The following is a 21,468-nucleotide window of genomic DNA, read 5'->3' on the forward strand; positions in this document are numbered from 1 at the left end:
CGCGTCCCCGTCGCATCAAACATGCTTTCGTTTTCAACCGTGGGGCTTTATAAGTTACGGTCAATTCCACTATTCGTTGGTAAAAAGTAGCCCAAGAGTTGGCGGTGGGTGGTGATGACTAACTGTCTTCCCTCTAATTTTACACTGCTAATTAGGGATGGTTAGCGCATATAGCCCTCTAGTAGCTTTGCGCGAAATTGAAAAACAAACAAATAATTTTGGGTATAACTTTATTTTTTACTACTGTGAAGTGACAGGGTAAATTAGAGTGCAATTAGTTGTGTTAATTAATTAGACACATTATAATGTATTTTGTGTATTATTTTTCTGTTAGGTTTAACTTGACGGTGAAATTAGGGAAACAACATCTTCATTTTCCGGATAATAATGTTAATAACAAAAAGTTTATATTTCCTCCAATGTTTTTGATCACAAATTAATAAAATGTCCTACGTCCCAGTGCCAAATCCCCCGCCAGGAGCTTGGACATAAATATGAAGATCTATGCTGCACAAACCGTGTTTCAGTATGTGGTGTAGTCGCCTTGGTGTGTAAAATTGTGTTGGTTTAAGTTTAACCACAAACAAAGATGTAACTGAGGGTCTTGTGCGAAAAAGCTTCCAAAGTTTGAAAGCTTGTTAATGAGGAAAGGTACAAGATTGTCGGAGTGATGTTTGGTTATAAAAAAAACATTTTTTATGCAAGGAAATAGTGGCATAGTATTACAACATCTTGTAGCGCATATGACTTAAATACTTGATTGAAAACCGCTAATTAAGATATATAACCTGCAACTTCTGTCGTCCATTCATCTCTTTTTATCTTGGCTAGGTAATATTGATAGTAAACTAAGTAATATTTGTTTGACATGATGCGTGATTTCTCACTTAGTTTAATTGACATATCGATATTTGATTTTTTTTAAATAAACGTCTAATGAATATCAAGTGGACGAATTAACACTGATGTACTAAAGCATTGTAAAGTAAAAATTGTAGGATTTAACTTTTTAGTGTTACTGTCAGGTTTCAAGTTGTGGAAAAGCGTAGTGAAGTGGCAGGAATTTGGAAAGTATCATCCATTTTTAAACTCTGTTTTGTTTTTACAAAACTCAAAAGAGAATTTTTGAATGATGTCAAATACTGAAGAAAAGAACGTTGGTAAAGATATGACAGGAAAGGAAATACTTGGTAAGGTTTTACATTGTACTAGTACTACTACTGCTACTAACTTCTAACCAGTAAAGTTGTATTTGCCAATAACTTTTCCATTAGGATGAAATTAAACGCTATAATTGTTATTCATAGTAATATATTATTACTGATGCCAATGGTATCTTTAGCTTATAGCATAACTTATAATTACTTGCTTTGTATGTAAATTGTAATAGTTTATATTCTTTTAACTCATTATTTTGTAAATCTCAAACGAGTCATCCTATTCTCAGTTTATTAAATTCTGATATTTATATTATATCATGTCTTTATTTCTTATTTGCTATGAACTGTGAAATTGGTGTACAACTAACAACATTTTAGGAATGCCACTTGTTTAATAAAAATTGTTAACTTCGACAAATAGTTATACTTTTTCAAAATTTTTTTTGTAATAACATAAACTCTTCTTGGGCTGAGAGCTTAAACTTAAAGTTCATACAGTCCAGGTTCTGCACAACAGTACTTTTTAGACCTCATTTTGAGTGTTGTGGAAGAACATTGGCTGAGTTATTGGGGAATTTTCAGAGAAGGACAGGAAGGATGAATCTTGGGATGAATGGGTTGTTAATTAATTATGAGGATACCTTGAGATCTCTTACTCCTAACAAGAAATATGTTATGGGTGATATGATTGGAAAAAAAACACAGCAGGTAACCTGTTGTCACATGTAGGTGACTGACTAATTTCAACAAGGATAACAGATAAGGTAACATTGTGTGATCAAATATCCAAACAGATTGTCATGAATACTCTGGAGATGTTAGCACATGCATAGAATATGATGATGTGTTATCACCTGGATATTTATATTATTTGGGCCAAGATTAGCACCAGTGCTTAGATATACTAATATACTAATCCGAGGTGTTAGCACTGTTATATAGTAAACTGCAGTTGGTTAGCTTGTGTAGTTTTTATTTGATTCAATTAATAGTGGTTCAATAATATATGGGCACTGTATTTCCATCTAGAATGGTAATGCTGCAACTTTACAGGTATTTAAGAAAAGGGTTGGTTCATGTTTTACTATCTAATAGATCAAGGCTGTATTTAGTATGGTGAGCTGTTTTTTGAGGGGTTTACTATAAACTTGATTATGAGCATATATTTTTTGCAAAGTATTATCTCTTTTAAAGTTGATAAGAAATTGTTTAAAAAAGCTACAATAGCTTGACTTGCCAAATCTCAGAAACAGCATATTAAATAAAATGAAAACATAAATATGGGACAAAATCATTCATTAACCTTATTCAAATAGTAAAACCTTAACATTCATATATAAAATTGGCAACCAAATGTCAGTTTCTGTCTTTCTTTGTACCCATAAAAAGGTATATAATTTATCATTACATTAACTAAACCTTGTAATACAAATGAAGTATATTGTTAACTATTTTGAATATATGTCGGCAAGTCGCACGATACTCACAGTAAGTATAAAGTCATGGTGTAATGGATTGTATAAAAAATAAAATTTGACTTAGTTTATTGTTTTGTAGGTTTCATGATGCCAGTGAAAATTGATTGATTTTGGAAAAGATATGTAACAGCTCATTCAATTGCAAAATATTCTTGCACTTAGATCATAAAGATATGTTTAAGATTGAATTCTACAATTTACAACACATGATATCTCTAGTACATAAGAGTACTGGAAACAAAGGAATATGGATCAACTTGGAAAACCAGTATCATTAAGAAAGAGACTTATAACAGTCATGCTCCATTCATGGTAAGCAAAATGTTACATCTTTTAACAGGGGAGAATCCGTGAAAACAAAAGCCATCCATGTGTTCCAGTGAACAGTATGCAATATTAATCAAATAGATATACATTTAGAAATGTGACATAACTCGCATGAACACAAACTGCTTCTACAAAATAATTAGCAGTCATCAGAATTTGTGCAGGAGTACAGAAAAGCCATGGCATTTTATGAAAATATAAACTGATAGAAAAATAATGCTATCATAAGTTTAAAAAAAAAATTTTTTTCTTTTAATTTTTTTTGTGACTAACACCTCAGGTTAAGATTTTATACCAAAATAATATTCCTGAGAAATAATATATGTAAGGATACAACCAGCTCTCATTTTCTAATTTGAAATTTCATTACAATGATATTCAGGAGATTGCTATAACACATCAAGTGTACATCAGATTTATAAAGGTATGTACTGCAGTTGTAAATTGGCTTACCTTTACAGATATTTCTTAGTGATCTTGTAAAGCTCTGCCCCTCTTTCACTGAATAACTATTTACTACAAAAAGAAAAAAAGAAGTTCTCAGGTAGTAACTTTTGGTTTTAATTATTTTAATTAATAAAACATTTTTCTTAGTCAAAACATGATTGAAAACCAGAACTAACATGGACTCTTAAAACCATGTGCAGTGTGGTTGAGTTACATTCTAAATTATTGTGTATTTTAGTATTAGAAGGGACAGTGAAGTTTATTACTTTAAATTTATGATATTAAGATATTTCAGTAAACAAAAATAGAATTAGTTCAGTTCTATGTTATTTGAACAATGGGGAATATTAGTGTCAGAAAAAAAAATTGTTAGAATTATTTTGCTGGCATTGAACACAAGTTTTGTTTTGACTTGTTGGGAAAACAACATTATCTGAATGGCATGTGACAAAGCTGTTTTGAAGTTTTTGATTTCAAAAGCTACAACTAATTTTATGAGTTGGCCCAAAATATGTAGTGTTATTTTTTACTTTGAGACTGCTTGATTTGTACCCTGTTCATGTACTTACTGTCTTTGTGTATATCTTTAGGATATACCACAGTGTTATCCTACTCGATGCATGTGAAATGGCATTTCTTTGCCATAGACAATATGCCCTAATTTAGAAGATGGTCCATTCAACCACCACATACCTAATGCAGCTGATGAATAGAATGGATATTCGTGTTATGAAGTCATCAGGTGCAGTGCCTATGAATTTTTATTTGATTGGTGTGTTGAGTGTTAGGAAACTGCCATTGTTGAACACTGGATGGATTATGGAAACGTGCAGACTGCTTTATGATGGAAACTTTTGCAATGGAAATTGAATTGCAGGGCTATTATCAAGATGCATGCTCATTAGGTAAAGCATTGCCAGATATGGTGACATAAACTGCATTTATGTCTAGAAATTCCAAAATTGTTTAATTATTAAAGCTCAACCCTCTATTAAGGTATTATTATTATTGTTATACAATGAACAGTTTTTTCCAACAAGGCTGTTGTTTGTACATGTATCTGGTTGAAACTTTCATTTAAAAGTATGTTTTATGTAATAAGTTAAAAATGGAGAACCTTTTGCATCTACATTTGTATATCTTTGTGTAAATAATTAGATTAACAGTGTTTTATGTGATGTTACCCTTAGCAACCCACGTGATAGGAACTGTAAAGTGGTTTAATGTGAAGAATGGATATGGTTTTATTAACAGGTCAGTTACTTCTTTCATATTATGTTGTCACATGTTCACACTGTTGTAATTTCTTTTGTTTTGTTATTATTTATTGCATGGATTAAGTATTTAACTTGTTCATAGGCTTTAAGATATTTGTGAAATGATGAACTGTGAATACTATAATAAAGAAGCTCATTGCACTCTTTTAATTATCTTTATACCTAAAACAGCTAATAATAATAACATGGTGGTTGTAAACCAAAAAATAACTGTTCACATTATATATATATATATAGGTGGAAAAGTTTGTGTTTTAAGTGGAAAAATGAAGTTCCAAACCTCATGCAATTTGCTCCAAATGATTGTTAAACTGTTTGTGATACAGGAGATAGGAACGACCTTTTAAGGGGGATGCACACCAGTTTTACCTGTTATTTGAATAAAAACTAATCTGTCATTTGTATGAATGTGATGGTTGGTTGGACATCTTATGTTGTTTCAAAGAGTTAATGGTAGTTCAGCATTAAATGCTTATACACGTGGATATTTTGTAATTTTAACTATCAATAAATGAGGTATAGCTGTTTTATTTCAGTAAGGACAAAAGATTATGGTCAACTATGATGTTAATAAATACACTCTTAAGTATTTTCCAATAGATGACTGGAGTCAAAAGTTATGTACATAATAATTCCAGTTCTGACCACTCACAAAATTTGAAGGAAGAGTGCAGGTAGTATGATGTCATTCAGTGTTCAGAAAGAAATAAGACATATGAAAGTGTGTTATCCATTCTTCAGTATTACTTCCCAGTGGAACAGTGATATGTCTATGGACTTGCACTGCTAGAAACCTGGTTTCAATACCCATGGCAAGCAGAGCACAGATGGCCCATTGTGTAGCTTTGTGCTTAATTCTAAACAAACAGATCTTCAATATTTATTGGATGTCTGGTCATAAATATAAATTACCCCAAATTAAAGTAGTATTGCAATTTTTTTCCTTTTACCTCGAGTTGTGAAGAAAACATTAACAAGAATATAAAAATTAGTATTATGAACAGGATTTCTCAGCAAAACATACTGGAAACATTTCTGTACGTTTGAAAAATTTCAATAAGTATTATGACTACTTTTTATCTGCTGTAAGCAGATGCCATATGATTAGGCAATATTGTTAGTGCTTGATAATCAACTTAATTGATTATCTGTAATCATTCAGAAGTGTCACTTAAAGTAGTTCAGTAATCAAAATTATGATTAAGTCAGTTATCACAAAAATAATCAATTAATGAAATTAGTGTTGCCAGTTATTCCAACTGTTCAAGTAATTAGAATATTGTAATTATTATTTCCATTATTTCTGATTAATTCAATGTTGTTAGATTTAATTAATTTGTGTCATGACTCTCGAAAATAATCTTCCATTCACCTACCAGGTGTCTGGTAATTCTTCCTTCATCTTACCATGGTAACTCTGTTGTGGTACCTTTTTCTTGATTCATCTCTTGTCTAAGGGTCCTCAAAGGAACCCTGATGGGTTTTCTGGGGATGTCCTCTCCTTCTTTACTTCTACATTGGTCTGCCTGTCGTTTTTATTTCTGACCCTACAGACTTGATTTCTTTGTTGTTGGGACCTTTTGAGTCGTGATACCATACTGTCACGGACCCATCTCCTTATCTATGGCATCTTCTTGTGATACCATTTTTGAGATGTTATGTGTTTGACACGATTCTGGAGTATTTGGAGACAAGTCACTAAAGTCCAACAGCAATCAACCCTTTGTCATGTGGTGGTCCATTTGTCCCATTTGGAATTAAGCATGGCACCAGTTCATGTCTCCTGACCTTTCCCTTACCAGAACTCATCTGGTTGCCTTCATTCATTAGTGAAGCCATTTTATTTTACAGTACTTACGTTCATGAAATGGTGTCAAAAGGTTTCATCATTCCATTTCTCATTCCTCCTCCCTTATCCAGTGTGCCTGTTTCTTTTCCTGCTTCTCAGGATTCCTTGTCATACCAGCATCTTTCCAAAGTGATTCAAGACCTCGCACAACAAGCTATAGAACCTGCTCATGTAATTTGGATGGATTTTACTCTCAAAAAGACTGGGGACTAGTGGCTGGTCATCATCTTATCCCATTTCACTCAATATGTTTGTCCCACAATACACCATAGAATCCTACCTTACTCTTTGGGTGGTGTCTTTTTTTTACATCTTTGGATGACCAAAATGAGCATTTCTGATGCTTATCTCCATATACCCATCTTGAAGTGTTCATCTTACTCAGTAATTTGTTTATTTGGTGTGTTTTTTTCAACACTCTTCTCAATTGGGGCTAACCTTCTCTTTTCCAGCTTTGTTCTATGGAAAAGGCTATTCAGAATGCCCTGTTTCTCCTTTTAACTTTTTGGTTGTAAGGTTCTATTGCTTTTGGGAATGTGGTCTTTAATGACTCCTCTCATACTCAGTCAGGCTAATATGCAGTCCTTTCAGTGGATTCTCCTTGACCAAAGGAACCTTGCTTGGGACCCTTTGGATTCTTCCATTGCTCTTCTTTTCTAGATTATGGATGATCTCTGTTGGTGGTTGCACAAGGTTCATACTTCAACTGGCATCTTGCTTCCTCCTCCACAGCCAGATTCACATTTGTTCATGGATTCATGGGTTCTTTCAGGGTTGGTGTATGGGTTGACCACCAAGTGGCTTTGAGTCATTTGTTTGTGGATGAATGATTTCTTTATATCACTGTCCTCAAACTCCTTCCTGTTTTGGGATTGTAGATAATTTTTTTTTTCTATCTCCAGGGATTGGTTAGTCATGACTCACTCCGACAATTCAACAGCAGTGACTTGTATCAGTCACCAAGAAGGCACCTGGTTTATGTTGCTGTGATTTTTTACCTTGAATCTTCTCGTTTGGGCCCATGATCAGCACATTTGTTTGATGGCATGTCACATATCAGATGCTATTAATCTTGTAATGGATTGTCTTTTCCAACCAGATCAGGTTTACCTGACAGTGTGGCCTCTTCATCCCCTTGTTTTTCAGTGGCTTTATTATTGATGGGAGTAACCAATCATATTGATGAATTTGACACCTCCCTCAATCACTAGTTACCTTTATTTTAGTCCCATGTTCCCCATCCTCAAGCTTTGGGTATCTCGTTATTGGGGAGCCCTGTCCCATACTTTACCTTTTTCTTGTTACCACAGGGTTTTCCATTCCTTGTTCTTTTGATCTATTCTTGTATTTTACCTTTGAGCCCATTGCCTTGTGTTTTGTTTTACTTATCCCTTAAGGCATATTTCCTTTTCTTGACTTTTAGGTGGCATCAGTCATATATATTCACTATCAATGTCACTTGTACATTGTACCACCCAGTGTATCTTCTCCTTTATCTGGATTATTCCTTCCTTCCCAAATCCTTGGCAACTCAAAAGGGCAGTTCTTTTCCTTTCCTTCTATTTCTCATCTCTACCCTTATTCTGATCCTTATTCTGTAGACTTCTGTTATATAGCCTACGTGACTTCCTTCATGGATTCCCATTTCTGTCTGTTTATTCTCTGGTAACTCTCAGGATCTTTAAACCTTTACCCTGACCTATTGGGTTCATCATATAATCAGTTGGCTTCTTACTCTTTGTTCTCTTCCCAAAGTACATTATTTCATGGTACCTCTCATCAAATCTACTACCTTACCTTTTCCTTTCTTCTCATCTTGGTTGGTCTTTAGAGGAGATTCTGCAGTTGGGGATGTAGACCACCCCTCAGACATTTATCTCCCATTATCTCCATCATGTCGTGGTTTCTGTTTCCACAAGGTATCAGCTACCAGCTGTGAGTATGATGCTAGATAAGTCTTTTATTAATGCTTTCTTAACTTTCAGAAGCCCTTGCTTTGAATTTAATCAGTTGTATCTTGCTCTGTGGTGAGTGGTGCATGACCTGGTGTTATTTTTATGTAAATTCACACTGTATGCCATATTGATTCACACACTCTTTCCATAGCTTTACATGCTCACCTTTGAGATAGTGTCTTGCAAGGTGACTGGGAAGTGAACAACCTTGTGATATATGCTTCATAAATAGGCCTGTCCCAGACTGTTCCACCCATGGATGGCATAGGAAGGGCAGAAGGAGATAGCTATCCATCCCTACTAGTCCTTGATAGATTTATTCAATGTTCTGCTTTTCAAAATAGGGTTTCATGATAAACTATTGCACTGTCTCAAGTGTGGCAGTCTCTCCACACTCTTCAGTGCCCTTATTCCCCCCCCCTTCTTCCAGTGGATTGGAGTCCTTACCACTCACCAGTTCAAAGCTGCTGGGGTGGTTGATCTGATAGGCATCCTATTGGATGAGTTCCACACAGATGATTATAACCATTCAGTTCAGAGTAGGGCAGTGGTATTCTGCTAGTACAGAAGGTGTATCATCCTCTGGATCAAATAACACTTAAAACAGAGTTAGATGTTTTAATCCCTTTGATTGTGTGCCCTCATTCTGCACTATTATGGTTCTTAGTACCCCACATAATAGTTTTGGATATCAAGTGAATCAATCAACATAAGTCTTCACACTGGTTTAGGGTTATTTTTCTTCCTCCCTTGATGTCATTTTCCCCTGTGTCATTAGTCATGAAGAATATACATGAGTTGTTTCCATGTCTTTCCTGCTTATTCACTCGTGTTCTCTTGCAATGGGGATTTTATTGACTTTTGGACATTTTGACTAAGCTTACAGTTGCAGAAGTTGAATGCATGGAACAGACTTCCCTCAAATACCAGATCCCACATTCCCAGATCCCTGGCCCAAAGATTCCTGTGTCATGCCCTGGAGTTAGTCATTTTCTCACATCCAAAATTTTTGAGCTTAAGGTAAAGATAGTGTAGTCCTAATCCTACCCTTGTAAGGATGTTGGTACCCAGTGAAAAGGTTTTGAATGTAGTTGACTTATTGATTATAGTCCACTGCACCCTAATTGTTCTGCACCATTAAATGCATCTTCCTTTACCCACTTTCTTTCTGTGGGATTGGGATCAGTTTCCTGACTTAAACCTCTCCAACTCAGATGTACTCACTTACTTTCCCACATTTTTTTTTTTTTTTTTTGTAATAATTTATGGTGAGGATATAGCAGGTTCAGAAATGGGACTATCCTCCTCAGATCATCTGATCTTTCTCTTTTATCCTTTCCTCACATTGGCCCCTCCTTTTCAGTGTGTGATTCTAGCTTATCTTGTAAAAAGAGGGAAGTCCTGGATCAGAAGTTATAATCTTCCTAAACTGGAAAGGTATTTCCAATAGGTAGTTCCTCTGCTATTTCTTTCCACTCTCCTTCTCGCAGTATTCCAGTGCTTACGTCTTCTGTCAAACTTTGAAGTGGTGTCATGTGATGGTGGTAATTTCCTTTTGATAAAGAGTTTATGCATGAGAGACATGAGAATCTTTGATTCCAATAAGGGAATGAGGAAGGTTTATGGCATGCGTTATAAAAAAGTTAGCATATAGAAGGCAGCACAAAACGGGAAAAACTAGTGATTTTGTGAAGAAAGTACCTGTCAGAAATGCATTTTCATTTTAGGAAAATTATAATTTGTGTTATAGTAAATAATTCTCATTTTTGTACATGAGATGACACTCTAGTTTTACTGTTGTGGATAAAAAAAAAAAAAAATGTATTTGAAAACCACAGATGAATGGTATCACAGTAATGAATAGTATTGGTATTTAGATGACATTGTAAATTTTAGTTGTTGCCAGATAGCAGGAGTACAATTTCAGAAAAAGTTCCTATGAACCATTAAGTTAATGCTGTAGAGATCCAAAATAAATTAACAACTGGGTAGAAAATTTTAGTCCTGCTCGGGATGCATAACCTGTCTTTACATTTGCTGTGACACTAAAAGATGCCTAATATCTTCAAATGTGTAAATTACCAAAATATTTCCTTTCCTTAGGCAAGGTCAGACTAACAGCTTTATGACAGTAATGGTTTACTCATACATGTGTTTATCAAATACACTAGAGTAAAAGCTACATTAATAGGTACAAACACAAAGTTTATAATAGCTTTAATTTAAATTTTATTTTATATTAAAACAGCTAAAGTGCAAAGTGATTATCAACAAAATTAACAAACTAAATGCATTTAGATCAGTGTGACTAGGAATTAGTTTGTGACTGTCATCTCATTTCAAATTATTGGCAAAAGTAATGCAAAGTTTCAACACCTCGTAGAAATGTTCCTTTAGAAATTTTAAATAACCAAATAATATATTTTCTAGTCAAGTTCCCCAGGATTCTTCCCATTGCACATAAATTCATTTTTCACAAAAAGTTTATCCTTTGGCATGACTGTAAAATGATTTTATTTTATTGTTCCCCAAAGTAATAAAAATAAAAGTGAAAAATTGTATCATATACTCAGGTAAAAGTTGTAATGATAAATTTATCATATATATTACCTTCCATGTAGTTAGTCTTAAAATGAATATAGGTTCTTATATGTTACAACCTTAATGCAGCCAATTGTTAAAGAAGTCCATATTTAATACCCATTTGGTGTTGTATTAATGTGTGTGTTAATTGTTATACTAACTTCTAAGTTTTAGAGTAATGAAATAGTGTGAAATCATATTAGCTTGGCCTGTAGTATAAACTCTGAAGTGGAAGTTGGGCCCATACTTTTGGATACAGATGTGAAAAGTGAGTCATAAATTGTTTATCATTTAAACTTGAACTAAATGCAGAAAATTTGTAAATATTCAGCAACACTGAGCCACAATATTGACCTAATTATAGAAACCACTGTAATGTTATACAAAAAAAAAAATAGATATACAGTATTTTATTAATCACAAAATTAATGTAAAGAAATATTTATTGAGAGAAATGTTAAGTGCAGGTGAGTTTTCATTGCCTTCTGTTGTAAGATTATGGTCATAAAACAAGAGTGCCAAATGTTTGATTCATAATAAGTTGGGCAAAGTTGAAATGCACACAAGTGCTGCTGCAGAATAGAGAAATGTTTACAAAATGATTTTTGATATGTAGAATAATATAATAAAAATAAAATGTATATTTTTGTTTAACTATTTTATTTATTACATTTTTTCATGCAGTCTTAAGAACTTAATTCTGAAAAACCATTTGCTGATCCATTATGTTAATTCTGAGTAAAAGTTGTAACAGTTGATGTCTTAACATTTTGTGTAACAAAGATCATTAATTGTGCTTGGTGATATACTGATTTTCTAATTAATTAGCTGTTGAAGATGTACTTACTTACAGTGAAGAAAAAGAAAGTAGAAAATGTATAATAGCTAAGTTGCTGCATTTTCCAAAGTATTAGTTTGCTAAATCTATATGGATTGTTTTTAAATGGATGCACCAATCATTAGATTATCACACTAAGTCTGCTTAAAACAGATTAATTGAGAAAACTAACACTTGTCTACCATAATTCTCAAATGTTTTCTGGATTGGTTTAGGACTTAAATAGAGCTAGACATTCAAATGCTAATTATAAAACTTGTGTAGTTACACCTCATATTAGCTAGTAATATGAACTGTTGCTTTGTTTACTACAAATAAAATTATCATGTTAAGTACATTCAGGCAAATTAAATATAATGTTTTGTAGCAACATTCTAAAACAGTTTAAGCAATTTTAAAGATATTTTTAGTGAGAAATCTCAGGATATCTGCTTGGTAGGTTGGAATATGGTCATGACAGAAACATACAAGATATATTATTCTGACATCAACATAACTTAGTATATATATTTTTGGAGTGAAATCAATTGCTCAACAAAGCTTAAAATATTTTATTAAAACACTTATCCTTTAAAGTGAATGTTATGTTTTGGATACTAATTTCATGGTTTTTAAGTGAATGAAATGAGCTTATATATGATTGTTTTAGGAAATCAGAGAGTCCCTGCATTTCAAAGATCTGGATTTTTGAAGTTTGCTTAAGTTCTGTACATGTGTGTAAAAATGTAGTCGTATTTGTGTATAATTTTCATGTTTTCATATTACAACCCAATCATTTTATATTAGCTTATGTTTGGGGTTAAAAATGGATGCTGTTATTAAAAATGTACATGATATATCAGGTATAAAATATTTTAATGTGTAGTAATCTTCGGTCTTGAGATTGATAATGGAATTTTTTCCTTTAAGACTTGACACCAAAGAAGACATCTTTATTCATCAGGTTTGTAAAGAATGTTTACTAAATGAAACATTTTTACATTTCTTGCATACATAATAGATCTATAAGCACTCAATGATAATCTGCTTATTAGTTCAATTTATGTGTGTGGTATTGATATAAGCAGTTTGTATAGGTACCACATGAACAATAATTAGGCTTTATGTACTTCAGTTAAGGGCCATCCATGTGAGAAGTGGGGGTCAAAAAGTGGCTTAAATTGTGTGATGTTTTTTGTAGACTACCCCTTACCGAAAAAAAAAAAAAAAAGGTCCTTCAAAATTTTCAAGATTTGGCAACCCTAATCATATTACAGGGTGATATCATTCAGTCGAAGATTAGATTGTACATAAACTGTTGATATAATAAATTTTTATAAATATCTGTTCTCAGATTAATTGCATTCCTTTAATTGAGAGTATTAAGTAGATCAGTTTCAGTTTCTACAGGAATCTGTAAACATGAAGCCTGCCTACTAACTGATGATAACACCGGTTATAAGTAATGTGTACCTCTTAAGTTAAATACTTTCTGTTGATAAACAATAGTTTACAGCAGTGCCATTAAACATGTAGGTTATAAACATTTAAAAAGCATACTAACATGTGATAACATTGGTTTCTACAGGTTACAGTGAAAATTTATATTGTATACTGTATAAGTCACTATCTCAAATAGATACCATAAAAATAACCTTTAAAAAGTAGTATTTAGGTTTTTCATTGCTTTTCTCGAAACTACAAAGTAAAATTTAACTCAAAAGCTAAAGTAATTTACTAAGTAGCTCATACTAACATTACTGAACTTGTTGATGACAATTATGTTAATGATTTCTTATTATTTTATAATGTGAACAAGTTGATTTTAAGTGGGTTAGTAGTTCTTTATAAACAGTCAAATATGTTTAATGATGATATAATTTCATTGTGAGTAATCGTCACTTCCAATTTCCACAACAAGGAACCTAATAAAGTGATCTCTTTCAAGAAATCATGGGGTATTTTCCAACAGATGTTATACTGAATTAATCATGAATATGGTGGCTTAAAGTATTTTTGAGAACACAAACTCAGTTTTAGTTTTTTGTATTTGTATATAGAGGTAATTATTATTGGAAATACATTTTCAGTTTAGGAAAATGTTAACTTCCAAAACATACTTACCATCCACTGACAATGTTGCTAGAATCTCATGCTGAGAAGGTGAAGGAGACAGTGCAGACACGATACATATGAAAAGTGTGTGTATAGAACAGGAGTGTACCAAGGTAGAAATTTGTATAAGAGTGGGCTTACCACAAAACATTCAGAACAGGTATTCTTTTTACCTGGAACTTGTATTTTGTTCCATCTTTGATGTAGGAGCTAATTTATCGTTAGTATATGCCAGTCCCAACCAGATAGCCGAGATTACACAACTTAAGATTTGAATTTAGGGAATCATTTTCCTATATCCCACATTGGTGGCTATGACTATTGGATCCCAATGTACAGCCATAAGATTAGTGCATTTTGCACCACCAGAATCATGTCAAGAAAGTAAGTAATACTTAGGTGGAAAAATTTTCTTTCACTTGAAGTCTGATAGAGAACAACCCAGGCTCGGAATGATGGGATTACGTATGCTGTACTCCACAAAAGGTGCAGAACTCATTGTTCAGTGTTTCATGGTTTGCATTCTCAACCATCTTCTCAGTTTTGTCAGGCTCCTGTCTTGTTCTGTTTTTTAAATGTAGTGTAAACTGATTATCATGAAATTTCTCAACTAATCAAAGTTAAAGAGTTTTCAATTATTATTGTTTTTGATTATTCTAGGGATTGATTAATTGAAATTATGAATAAATTGTGTTTGATAATAATTAGAATTTCAGATTATTTGCTCTTTTTTATTCCAAATACCAAAGTAATTTAAATATTGCCATTATATTTGTTTGTCAAGCAGACAGTTGCATAATAGGGAGGGGTTATTAAATTGATGGTGTTGGGTTCAATTCCCATCTTCATTAAACTTATTTACCTTATCTTTGATATTGAGAATCTGTACTAAGATTATTTCATATTGTCACTCATTTTGAAATGCACCCATGGCCAATGTTCTGACTATTTACATGCTAAATAAAGTGTAAAGGTACTTTTTTTTTTCATGTTGTGTTATGTTTGTAATTTATTTTTTTTTGTTAACTAAGCAAATGCAGATTTAGAGGAGAGATTCAGAGAGTTTGAATCGTCCTCATCATTTTCTCCCTTCCAAAATCGATAACTCTACTCTTTAATGTCATATTAGCTGATTCGGAGGTTTACACCCTCTTACATTTTTTCTGTGATTAATTATTATTCTTTAATGATTTCCTTGATGATTTTTGATATACTGATAATGAAGAAATCAATCTATAATTATTCTCAACCTTTATTTCCTCCTATGGATTTTGGTTCAACCCTTCTCTTACAGGTTGTGTGAAATCTACCTAGTTTATAACCATGAAAATATCCATAATAGTAATGAAACTATGAATTTTGTATAATGTAATATGCATATGTTCACAAAGTTTACACATTATTGGTAAACATTATAAGGCTTTCATACACAAATTATGTTTTGAATTTACTACTAAGATATTTTAATTAAAGATTTTTTTCTTTCAGAATGTTAACTAACCAACGTGCAGAGTAATTTTTAACTTTCATATGTGGAACCTTTATAATCTACACATAATTATTGAATGTTTAAGAAAATCTTATCTGCTATTTTTAGTATTTAATCAAAATCTATGTACATGTTCGGAAGATTTGACCAATTTTGTAACAACCATAAAAATTAGGAAATAAATATAAATTATGCTTTTTTCATTCTAGAATGACTACAGATTATAACTAGAACACAAATTTTTAGCCCAAATAGCTTAAATGTCATAATATTGTATATATATTTATTTATTATATTGGCCTTTCAGCCATTGCTAGCTAACATCACAAAAGTTACAATAATGTGGCCCACATGTACTTGTTATTATATCCAATAATATAAAAGTGACTTGTCTTCACTATGTTTTAGAGGACTAGTAATATTATTCTATAAAATACAGCCACATTTCAGTTATAATACATTATGTATGTATAAACATCATTACTATTTAAAACTAAGTTTTCAAACATATTCTTAAAACAGAACAGTAAATAAACAAGTATGTCAAAGATACAGTTACAACTTTTGTACTTGTTTGCTGCTTGCGATAGGTTGCTAAGCCTTTTAAAATCTTTTGAAACAAAATATTCTTTTTTATAGGTTTTATATATACATTTGGAATAAGCAAAAACTCGTAACTATATCAATACCATAGAATTCAACTATAATATATCAAGCTTGTAACTAAAGTGTTTTTCAGTGTAAACAAATTTGATACTTTAAGCAGACTAAAGACTTAACTTGCCTTCTTCAAGTCTTGTTTTGAAGAAGAAAATGACAATGTGGCATTTGCAAATGGCTGAAAAAGTCACTAAGGGAACATTCTGAGCTTTCAGTTGACTTCACATGTCATGGAAAGAGGTGAGCAGGGCTCACTGCGTTTGATTCAATGCATGAGCAATCTCTGCAATTATAGAAGATAGGAGGGACTTGTTTCATATTCTAACTTATCAATATCAGTAAGTTGAGTTCTTAATTTGTTCAAACTATAAACTATATATTTTAACAACACAATTTGAACAAGTGCTAAATTCAACATATGATGTGACACACATAAATCAATATTTAGGTGTGTTATTTAAGTGAAAAGTAAATATTTTAAAAGTAAGTAATGTATAATATGACAATTTGAATTATTTTATAATTTGATTCCAACTTTATAAACAAAGCCATAAACTAGTCATTCAATTAAATTTTGAATTAAAGTCAACAATTGTGATGACATGGCCTTTCATTTGTGAGCATAGGAAGACCCATCTTAAGAGGGTTAATGCAATAACAAAATAAACTTATATCAGAGGTATCTATTAAATATCCACAATGCATATAAAGGTTTTATTATAAAATAATAAAAATAATTACACAATTCACAGAACATGTAAAAATAAATGAAGAAAGTAGTTAAATCCATTATTGGAATTTATTTAACAAAGAAATATGTAGAAACATAAATTACCAACCTGTAACAAACTGGTTGAGTTTAAAAATTATACAATTGTCTAGGAAGCTGTATAAAACAAATAATAAAAAAAAAAATATATAAACAAAAATAATTAATAGTAAAACTAATATTAAGAAAGAGCAAGACATAATAAATGAGATAACAGGGAAACATAATGTGCTAAGTAATTTTAATGCATTGCAGTAAACAGTAAGTACATAGTTAAATGAAGACTCAAATTACATGTAAATTCATTTAATCAGTTTATATAATTTTGCAAATAAACTTACAAGCAAACACTGTTGTAATTGTTTTAATGATAATCAGCTACAAGAAACATGGTATAAAACTCTAAACTACCTGTAAATTCAGCATATCTAGTACAAACTGATGAATATGAAATTAGAAAATTATAAACTCCCTTAAAGAAATGGTAAAGCAAAAGAAAATGAGATCTGGCTACATAAGAATATTGTAGATTAATGCTGTCAAAATTACTATTCTCATTTTTCTCAGTTAATGTTACTTTCACTTACTGAAAAATTTTCACCATTAAATAGCCATTATTTTGTGATAGTAAAACTATTTTTGAAGAATAATTAGCATTAAATGCTGTTTTTGGCATGTAAAGCCATTAAACTTGCTGACATTTTTTGAACTTTCCATGTTACTTACAGAAATTTGAAAAATATATATTCATTTTCATGTGCAGATCTGTAGTATACAAGTTCTGGTATTCATATACAAGTGTGACCAACATAAATATATAATAATGTAAGTTTACATAGCCATGTGTTGATGAGGCAGGTTTTTAGAAAAGGGGTAAACTAAAGTTCCTGAAAGGTGTGGATCGAGATGTTTACTGTGAGATCATTTGATACCATGTTTCTCAGCAAATTATATTAATAGTAGTCATTACAGTGATGACACTTAAGATTATCAAGAACTACTTTTCTAATTTGTTTTAAACCAAAAATTGCTATATTCATGTATGATGTTATTTTTGCCATCTAACTATAGACTGCTATAGCAAAGAACAACCCTAAGAAGATTGTCCGTAGTGTGGGAGAAGGTGAAACTGTTGAATTTGATGTTGTTGTGGGTAAAAAGGTAAAGTTTTCAATTAAATACAGGGTGTTTTGTTCAGAGTGGTTCTTTTTTATGATTATATTTGTGTACTCTTTTCATGATGTGTTTGACAATTGTTAGTTTATCCAAGTAAATTACATAGAATTTGTTGGAATACCAGGAAAACTAACTTGCAGTGTTAAAACATAATAATCAAGAATCTTCTACTAATAATAATGTAACAAAGGTATTTTGTGAGTTGAGCATAGTATATTTTCTGTAGTGGTAATTTAAAAGTTTACACACACACACACACACACACACACACACACACACACACACACACACACACACTGAGAAAAAGATTAAAATATTTTTCTTGCAATGGTACTGTGACAGTTTGTAAGTGAGAAAACTTTGAGCATTTATAATACAGTGCTTCATAATTTTTACCTTTGCCTGTACCTTATATTTTGAACAATTTTCTTAGTTGAAATATTGGAATAAGCTTGTAATAAGAGTTACATTTGTTAAATATTAATTTGTTAGTAATACTAAGGTATATAATCATTAAGAAATGTATCTACTGATAACAACTTTATAATATTTTCTTAACACAGTAGTCATGTAGAAGTGAGATTTTCATGTAATATAAAATGTTTTTTGTTATTAGTGTGGAAGTCAGTTTATGTACAGACAAAATGTGAAATATCTGAATATTTTTAGTGTAAAAAAGCTCTGCAGAATGTTTGAAAAGCATGTAAAAAGTGTTTTTGATAAGGTACACTACCTCTTCTCTCATAAATAGCTATTCTCCTTCAGTGCTGCCCTCTATGTATGTAAAAGTTTTCACAAGCCTTGAAGCTCTCACCCCACTTTGAATTTACAGATTCAAATGCATCTTGCATACAAATCATCGTGCAACAAACCCCCACCATTAAGAGTGCAACATACTGTTTTAATGCATGCGACTTCCTCTATCCCATTTTATCAATCTTTTGTTTAGTAGTACTGGTGTTGTATCATTTGTTTGTGCTCTCTTCAAGTTATATTTTGTATCTTTTTATTAATTTCTGTCAACAAGTTTACTCTGTGTTATACATTAGTGGTATTTGTAACTTCTTGAGTTTTATATATTTCTACCCAGTTACAAAACGTATTACTTCATTACAAATATCTTAAATCTTTTTGCTACTACAGTGGTTTGGTTATTCGTTTTGTATTGTGAATGCTACATTACCACATTGAAGGTTATATGTTCTATAAGCACATTTGCACAGGCTTCAGGTAGATTTTCAACTTTACTCCATTGGAAGATTGATCATCCAGTGAGTTGACTTAAGTCAGACCTTGCCTCAAGTGTAGGGGCCTGCACAGTTTACCAACATTGAAAAGATAACATGTTCTATTGTTATCATTTTTGAATAATTTAGTTTTCGTTGCTATTATTGATTTATTTGGGTAACATAAGTTTTGTTATATGAGTAAATACTTGTATTCAAGTTCAGGTTAGCAGTTAGTCTTAGTTGTATCTTTTCTTCAAAACCATTTGCTCAGTCTTATTGTAGTATTTTGTTTTTTGGATTAACTATAATTCATCTTATAGGCATGTGAATCATTAATTTTGACTCATTTTTTCTTCCATACATCATGTTTCATACACGTTATTGTTACTACATACTTAATTTTATACAGCCGTGTCTATTTCATTTTTGTAATTATTTTTTATTCTTCTTTCTATTCACTTTGTTTGCATTAATCCCTTTAGCCAGAGTCTGCATAAACTTCTCCCAATATTGCACTTATTTATTGTTAGGTAAAGTTTTTATTTTAGTTCTTAGTGATGTCATTTGTTCTTTACTGTTAAGTCAGGCTTAACAAGTGTGTGTTATCTTTTCTCAGTATATTATCCTTTTCATGACATGTTTTCACAATGATCTTTGTCTTTCTTGATAGAGTGAGTATGTACATGCTTGATTTTGTTTTTTTCCTTAGCTTACTACCAGGCAGATTTTCTTCCTGATTTTGTCATTTTCATTTCTGTTAATACTATCCATTTTATTCCCTACCTAGATTTTTAGTTTTACCCTATTGACTCTCCCACAGTTAAAGTTTACCTTCTATCTCCTTTCTTTAGTGTATCACATATATTTAGTGATTTTTGTTTGATATATCCTCCTCCTTCTCTCCATATTGGAGTTTTTGCCATCTTCTGTTCTTTTCCTGGGATCTTGTATGGTAGGATACTGCTGTTTGTTTACCGTCCATTGTTAACAGGAACTTAGGGTCAGTTCTTTTTCTCCACTGGTCCATTTTATAAAGTTAATCCTGCACATTCAGCATCACATGGGGTATCTGTGATTCTATATTTAATTTTTTTTTTTTTTTTAGTTTCTCTTTTGTTTAATTCTGAGATATCATATTTTATCATTTTATATGTTCAGCACTTTTCTATTCTTCACCTGTCTTACCTCCAGTTTTCTTCATTCATATTGCTTACTTATTGCTAATTGGGGTTCTGGATCGATCAGTACCACCTCAATCATTTCATGGGTCTTCCTTATTTTAATATCCATTTTTGTTTATGCATGACTGTGAATGCTCACTGTACATGCTCTTATCTTTGTTTTTTCCCTATGTAATTTGATACCAGTTTTGTGCCTTGACCTTTGGACTTTTTTAAGCTCCATGTCTTCTGTGCAGTGGTTTACATTTTGGGGGACTTTACCTACACTGTTAAATTATAGTCATCTAGACCTTCCACAGTCAGCTTGGGTAGTTGGATTTTCTGGTTGGATAAGTTTTTCCTTTTACATACCTAATATTCTAGTCTCTTTGGGGTGTGTATCTTTCAACATCCCTCTCCTGGAATCATCCATTCTACTCTACTCTACAAATGCATTCAAAGTAGTTTTGTGTAACTGAGCCTCTACTTCAGGTATTCCTATTAAAATTTCCTTTTTTCTTATATAGAAGTTGATAGTTAATTATATCCTCCAAGATGTTGGATCTTAACAGATTTGACTTATTATATTCCATTTCAAGGGGAAAGTCATTCTTGTTTCCTTTGTTGTAAACAGTAGATATTTGAACTAGCATACTTGACATATTTCTTCTGGAGGATCATATTCCAAATGCTTTGCCCTTGTTGTTAATTGAATTTCCAGTCCTAACACTTTCTTTTGAGGAGTTATCTTTGAAATCACCTAATTTTTATGGCTCTTCCTCCTGTGGGGTACTCCTCCATATGTTTTTGAATCTTTTATCATTTCCCAGTTGGTTACCTCTTTTGTTTTTGGACACTGGTTCATCATCCACTTGACCTAGCTGTAGTTATGTACAAACAGGTTTACATTCAGTTTTTAATATTAGCTTGTTTCTCATTCCATCAGTCTTCTTACATAAATATTTGTTCATCCATTC

At 31.9% G+C, this 21,468-nt stretch overlaps 1 protein-coding gene across 6 annotated transcripts in view; it reads left to right on the forward strand.

Moving 5' to 3' along the window:
- The first annotated feature begins 468 nt into the window (after window positions 1-468).
- LOC143223112 (Y-box-binding protein 2-A-like) overlaps window positions 469-21,468 on the forward strand; it is a 49,202-nt gene continuing 28,202 nt past the window's right edge. Inside the window, exons 1-5 of one of the 6 annotated variants that reach the window (XM_076450598.1) lie at window positions 469-1,190; window positions 4,003-4,317; window positions 4,603-4,666; window positions 12,824-12,857; window positions 17,998-18,087. In XM_076450598.1, the coding sequence (XP_076306713.1) occupies window positions 4,254-4,317; window positions 4,603-4,666; window positions 12,824-12,857; window positions 17,998-18,087 (252 nt within the window). In that variant the 5' untranslated portion in view covers window positions 469-1,190; window positions 4,003-4,253. The remainder of the gene's footprint in view (window positions 1,191-4,002; window positions 4,318-4,602; window positions 4,667-12,823; window positions 12,858-17,997; window positions 18,088-21,468) is intronic. The other 5 variants (XM_076450597.1, XM_076450593.1, XM_076450595.1 and 2 more) reach the window with 5 other exon arrangements.

The sequence above is a fragment of the Tachypleus tridentatus genome, chromosome 8, assembly GCF_004210375.1.
Source record: "Tachypleus tridentatus isolate NWPU-2018 chromosome 8, ASM421037v1, whole genome shotgun sequence".
Taxonomy (NCBI): domain Eukaryota; kingdom Metazoa; phylum Arthropoda; class Merostomata; order Xiphosura; family Limulidae; genus Tachypleus; species Tachypleus tridentatus.